This window comes from Vigna angularis, chromosome 8 (genome assembly GCF_016808095.1).
Source record: "Vigna angularis cultivar LongXiaoDou No.4 chromosome 8, ASM1680809v1, whole genome shotgun sequence".
NCBI classification, from domain to species: domain Eukaryota; kingdom Viridiplantae; phylum Streptophyta; class Magnoliopsida; order Fabales; family Fabaceae; genus Vigna; species Vigna angularis.
Genome location: NC_068977.1, coordinates 2,796,131 through 2,803,369, shown reverse-complemented (window position 1 = coordinate 2,803,369; position 7,239 = coordinate 2,796,131). Strand labels below are relative to the sequence as shown.

The window sequence follows — 7,239 nt, the reverse complement described above, 5'->3', positions numbered from 1 at the left end:
ATGAAATATCACAAATAAAGAAAGAAAACAACATAAATAAAGAAAGAAAACAACATAAATCCCTCACCTTACATATTCAACAAAATTGGCTGCTGCATGAAAATAACCTTCTTCCCTTTCTTTATCTAGGTTGAAAGGCTCAATTTGAATCCCGTCATCGACAAAATTCTCGCTATCCTACCACAAGATACCACACATCACTGCCTGCCTATCTTTTACGTATCCAATAACAGCTCATACATAACCAAAATCATCCACAAACAACATCATACATATATTATACATTCATTCCACTTAAATAAAAAAACGAACCTTGAGTGAACACAACGTGTGCCGGTTGGAACACACACGAAGAAAAATGTGTGGGTGGGACTAACAACCCCGAAAACCCCTCTTTTTCGTCCATCGAACAGTCCACACTCCGGCGATTCTCCGGCGATGCTCTGGCGGCACTCCAGCACAGGGACGAAAGGAGGTGGGACGAAGCGAGACCTTGAACGTGCCCCTAGTTCGCTGGGCCAGACCGGACGGAAGACGATGCCGTCTTCGCTTCGTTGGCCAACGTCGGAGCTGCGGCGGCCGTGAATCGGAACCGGCTGGAGGGGTTGACTAGCTCCGACACGGCCTTCAACGTTGTCCGGCGGCACTCCGGCAAGCACTCCGTCGGACCTCTCTCTCTCGAACTCCCTTTCTCCAACTCTCTCTTGGTCACAGTCTCCCTCTCAACGTTCGCGCTTCTCTCTCTACAATCTTCCAAATGAATTTGAAATTTGAAACGCCAATTTGAAAACCCTTTCCACGTTAGATTTCAGTTGGTTTTTCATTTTCCACGCGGACCACTCACATTTAAACACATGTCCCGTGTCTAAATGTTGTCAAAAAAGGTTGTTCAAGTATCATTTTCCTTAAGTCTTATACACTTCGGCTCAAGACCGGGGGACTATATCTTACCTATATCTTACCTATGTTATAAAATAATAATAATTGTAAAAGAAACCTTAGTTTTAAACGTTTTTTATTTTCTCATTAATGTTTATAAGTGCACATTTTTATTTTCTCATTAAAATTCATAAATATCAAGAATCAATTTTTATTATTGGTTATTGTGAGAACAATTTTTGATTAAGATTCTGCTCTATAAATAGAGCATTTCATGCATTCTAAAAGATACACCAAATCAAGCTTTATCTTCTTCTTTCAAATGAAAACTATATTTCTCAGACTATCTTCTTAGTTTTTCTTCCTTTCTTTTTCTTATCTCTTTTATATCCTGAATTTATTCTTTTACTTTCTTTAGACTTTTTTTTTCAGCTTTTTTACAACAACCCCATACTTCAAGACGGATGAAAAGTCAATAGGCTTATATGGACTCAATTCTTATATTTAAGAATAAAATAGGAAAAGATAAATGAGTTTATATTTTCTATTATTATATTTGTATTTTATAATTGAAATATTATCTTTTTATTTTAAAAATAAATGATTTATAATTACTTTATTTATAAACCGAGAGACATACCCAAAGCTAAATGAACATAAATTTCTTACTTGAAGTATTATTAATTTTAAACCGGATTATTTACTTTTTGTATATTTGTTTTCTAATTTGAATTAAAACACCCAGAGATTTTTTTTTATCGGAACATGAATCTTAATAAACAATCCCAACTAATCGATTTTCAAAACCAATTATCTTAATTATGTGTGCCACTTGCACTCTTTAAGTTTCTCTACCGTATAGATAAACACTTATTCAAACTTTCATTACACATTATAGTTTTGGTTATAATTAGTGTAAGAAAAGTTAACAATAGCAGCTAAAGCCTCCGTGGTAGTGGAGAGATATAATAATACACGTTTTAATTTGGTCCTGAAATGCACAAAATGAAAATTAACTTTTTTATTCTTTGCTACATAATAATATTATTTTCTATATTTATTACTTACTTTTTATGAATATTTATATATTATTAATATTGTGTTTGTTGATTTAAATTGATAGTTTAATAATTATATTATGTCCTTTTGAAGGACTTTATTTTTATTCTGATAATTTCTTTAGGTCCCCGAGAACACAAGCAACTTGAGGATGACGGGACTTGCTTTTATATGTGATAATAAAATTTAAAATATTTATTTTTTATTTTTATATTATATATTTGATAATCTTAAAAGAAATATGCACTTACCAACATTCTATAAATATATTAAAATTAATATCATTGTATTATATTAGATATATACATGGTGGTAGAGTGGACCATATATACATGTCAAGTGGCCAATTTCATGGGGTAAATTAATGTTTTTAATTTCTTAGACTATTTTGATTTTGATTTTTCTTTAATCCATCAATTTCACACGTTAAACGAGTAATGAGTCAAACTAATACACCGGTTTGTTTTTTTAATTAAAAACTAATTTAAAAGATTTAATTTTATATTATATTATTTAAAAGATAAAAATATATAATAACATTATAACTTAAGTTATAATAATCATTAAGAAAATTTTAGCATATAAATGTAGTAATAATTATTTTAATATATTTAATAGATATTGTGAGACCCTAAATAATTAGCAGTAATAATTTCCTGTCACATCAAATTAATACACACTACAATCAATGCTTATTTCATTAAAACCCACTCCCAAATCTCATACATTACTCTACTGTGCACTGAAAACCGAGCCACATCATTCCTCTGAAAGCATTAAAAACGCACTTTGCACCACATGCACACACGCCACCTGTCGCGGGAGAAGCTTCCAATTCAGAGTTTGGTGTGCAGGTGTCGGCTTGGGAGACGTTCGTTCAAACGAACGTGAGTTTAACAAAACTAGATTTTTGAAAACTCTCTCTCACCTGCACCACTCATCTTCTACCTCACGAAACTCAACCCTTCATCTTCTCCAACTTCTCTCTAGAACCTCCCAAACTTCTCTCTACTGTAACTCACCAAGCTTTTCTCCGAATTCCATTTCAGAACCGTAGGAACGTTCGTCCAGCTGTGATCTTCCTTTTGGACCGAACAGAATTGGAATCTAAGCTGGTAAGTTCCCTTCTCTAGTAGTTGTCCATTTAGGGTTTCATACGAAACCATGCTCTCGGTTCATGCATGGACTGTATCTAAGTAATCTCTGATTTTGGTATTTAGATCAAGTGAAAGTGTCTAGTGAAACTGAGGGTAGAACGCTGTAAGAGACAAACCCAACTTTTGCATTAGGGCGTACACTGCTATCCAGGTTAGGGAAGCTTATATATTTAATTTATACTTGTATGATTTTATGAAGGCATGATCTGGGTTGTCTGTATGAAAAATATGTATATGTGCTGTTCTGGATCTGCATGAACGAACCCTGTTGTGCTGTATGAATATGTTATCTGTCGGTTGAAATGCATGTTGAATTGGACTCGTATGAAAGATGTATGACTATAGTATAGTTGGATTTATTAATTTGAAGAAAGCTGTATAGTATGTAAATTAATGTGGATATGAAATTATAAAGTATGTACGTATGAGAAATGTTAAAGTTGAGAAAGTTGGAAAAAATCTGGATATGATAAACTCTTCCTATGATAAAATACGCTCGTCACCGTACGGTCTTATACCGTTCGGTTTTTCCTGGAAATAACTTAGACTGGAATTCTTTCATTTGGAAAGAACTCCGCTCGAGAACGAGCGTCCCCATTTGAATGTCTGAGCGTTCGTTTCAGCTCAGCTATATATAAATACCATAAACTTTAAAATACGTAACGTTCGGTCTTATACCGAACGTTCGTTCAAACTAGCGCTCGGTCTTATACCGAAGCGTTCGTCCTAAATAGCGCTCGGTCTTATACCGAAGCGTTCGTCCTAAATAGCGCTCGGTCTTATACCAAGCGTTCGTCATGATTGGGGCTCGGCCATCTACCTAGCGTTCGCATTAATGAAGCGTTCGGTCTTAGATTGAACGTTCGTCCTTATAATTGATTTCTTAACGAACGTAAATAGCGTTCGTCCTAAATGGCTAGTAATTGTATATTGGCGCGTTCGGTCATTGACTGGCAGTCTTCCCATTTTAAACAAAAAGTTCCCAATGTAATTAAGTATTCTTCTTGATGTATCTTCGTCCAAGTTAAGTCAATCTTACCTCTTGGTACTTAAAATATTCTGAAATTGTTTTATTATTTTGGAGTCTTTCTGATTGTTAAAGGATTCTGCTAAATCTGGTTTTAACGTTCGTCCTATTCCTTCAGAAAGTTAAACGTTCGTCTTTTTAAGAGAGTGGAATATAGAATGAAAATGTTATAAATATGAAAGGTTAAGATGTTCGAACACTATATTAAATGGTTATACGATTATGGGATTTGAACGAGCGTTCCAAGGAGGAACGTCTCAGATATGTTAAATGTTAAATTGGTAAAGTATGACCGTGGATAAGTTAAGACTCGTTGTCCATCCTGATGTTCCGTGATGCTCATCTTCATGTAGAGGAGGGCAGTCATGTGTGGGAACGGCAGGAGATCCTTAGTCCATAAGTTAACGTGGGCGACGTAAGAACAGACTAACCTCGAGTGGCAGTTGTGAGATTAGATCAGTTACTACACCACTCGGGTGCAAGGACGCTTGTAACTACATGGTTCATACAGTCCGGACGGTCTGTCTTATAGATATATATATATATATATATATATATATATATATATATATATATATATATATATATATATATATATATATATATATATATATATTTATTTCTATGTTGTTCTATGTTAAGTTACATGTTGTATGTGTGAATGGAAATGTTAAATGTATGTGTTAATTGTATGAATTAAATATTATAAGCTTACCCTTTCGTTTTTCCTTGTGTTGTCGTATCGTCTATGTATGTTCGTCCTGTCTTGCAATGATCATCCGTGTGGATGTGAGCAGAAGGCGAGGCTACCTTAGAGGATGTGATCGAAGAAGAAAACTTAGTTGAAGTGGAAGTGAAAGCGGAACAGTAGGACGTCCGTCTTTCATTTTGATTAGAGCGATCGTAGATGTATAGATTGTAAATGTTAGCTTATGAGGACGTTCGGTCAATTATTTTGTAAAACCGTTCGTTCTAGTTTACTTTCCTGTTTCGATGTTGCGCTCGTTATTTTGTATCCAAGTCGTTCGGCTTTTGAACCTTGAACTCTGTTAAATTGTAAAGACTGCATGTTTTACTGTTAATTGTAATTAATTCTAATCTATGGTAATTACTATATTTTGGGATGTTACAGATATTAATTAATGAAGTAAAGACTTATGAACAATTTATATAATCAATATATTTAAAATAAAACAAACGTGATTACGAGTCAAACCAATGATATATTTTAATGTAAAATAAATGTAAATGCAAGTACATGTGTTTTTGCTATAATTACAATAAACAAGAAATTTTCTGAAACAGGTAACCTTTTCTTTGTGTGTGATCAGTAAGAAAGTTCTTCATTTTCCTCTTTCTCGTATTAACAATCATTAAATATATATTAATGAAGAGAAAAAGAAAAGAAATTTTTGTCCAAAAGATATTAATGATTTCCTAAAATAATTTAGTGTAACTAATTTGAAAATTTTATTTAAAATACAAGGAAACGTTAAGATTAAAAAGAAATTGACTTCTAAATAAACTCATATTAAATACTATTATCAATTTTATATTAAGTATACTGACATTCTAAAATTCATCAGTCATTATGGTCGCATGAAAATTTATTAAAAGAAAATAAAATAAAATAATTGAAACATATACGACAAGAATCCCATGATAAAGATTAGACTTCACCTAATTAATAGTTTATGCTTTTATTTAATAATTAATATTTTTTTATCAAGATATATATATATATATATATATATATATATATATATATATATATATATATATATATATATATATATATATATATATATATATATATAATTGTCTTAAATCAACCCTCTAGATGTACCCAATAATTTTTTTAGGTTTTACGCAAGTATTTAAAGATTATAAGACTTTTGAATTTACAGAGTGATTAGGTACATTGAATTTTTCACAAAAAAAAGTCTTCTCTAATATGCATCTGACCCACCAATTAAAATATCCCAACTCCCCTTCCCTTTATAAATGTCCATGCATCCATGCACCAAAATACACATCAAACCTTTACAAAACCAGAAACCCTAATTCCTTTTCCTTTTCAACCATGTCTCTTGCTCTAAAACCTTTACTCTTGTTCCTCGTACTCTGTGCGTTGAATCCTTTACCCTCTGTCGAGTCTGCAATTCCATTTATAACAACTCTCCAAAACCTGAGGGGCATTAGTAGGGGACAAAACGCGGATGGCGTAGGTATACTAAGAATCTACCTTAAAAGTTTAGGCTACCAAGTAAACGAAAAATCTCCTTCCGACAACAACTTCGATGCAAACGATGAATCTGCTCTGAAACAGTACCAAGCTTTCCATGGCTTGCACACCAGTGGTGTGGTGGATGATCAAACCATCGAAACCATGAGCCTCCCGCGTTGTGGATTGCCTGATATCACAGCCACTCCTAACCCTAACCCTAATGGTTTGTCGTCGTCGCCCCCCCAAAACTACAGTTACTTCCCAGGAAATCCAAAATGGAGCAAGTTTAACTTAAAATATCGAGTGACTGCAAACCCTTCAAATGTTGCCGTCAACCGGGATGTCTTGAAACAAATATTGAGCAATGCCTTGAACACCTGGAGACAGAACAACAGTTTCACGTTCACTGAAACCACTGGTGTGTTTAAATTCCAGATGAAGAAGATCACAAAAAGCTTGATGACAGAATAATGAGAGAGAGAGTTTTTAACGGTCTTCTTATTTTTTGTAAATACTGAACAATACAATATTTAAATATAAAGGAAACTTGGCTAACACTCTCCACTAACCACGTCTAACAATCCTACGTTAGTGGTGTTAAAAAATAACTTAAAAATAGAAACTCAAAATTGCTCCTAACAACTAGCTGAAAAACCAGCAACAGTGACGAAGTCTTCCAACACAGTAAGCTAATTTTCTCTGATATTTATTCAGCTACTTACGTGCACATATGAGCTTGAATTATGTTGCAACACCTCCCCTTAATTCAAACTCATACATACCAATTTTCTCCATAAAGAACTGATGTTTGGCTTGAGCTAAAGCCTTGGTAAACATCTGCATTTTGGACGTTTGTGCTGCAGAATCTTAGAGCGATTGTTTCCTCTGAC

At 33.6% G+C, this 7,239-nt stretch overlaps 1 protein-coding gene across 1 annotated transcript; it reads left to right on the top strand.

Annotated features, from left to right (window-relative positions):
• Positions 1-6,205: 6,205 nt before the first annotated feature.
• LOC128193516 (metalloendoproteinase 5-MMP-like) lies at positions 6,206-6,820 on the top strand. Its single transcript, XM_052867133.1, has one exon. It carries the CDS (start codon positions 6,206-6,208, stop codon positions 6,818-6,820), a length of 615 nt encoding a protein of 204 aa, XP_052723093.1.
• The last annotated feature ends 419 nt before the right edge of the window (positions 6,821-7,239 follow it).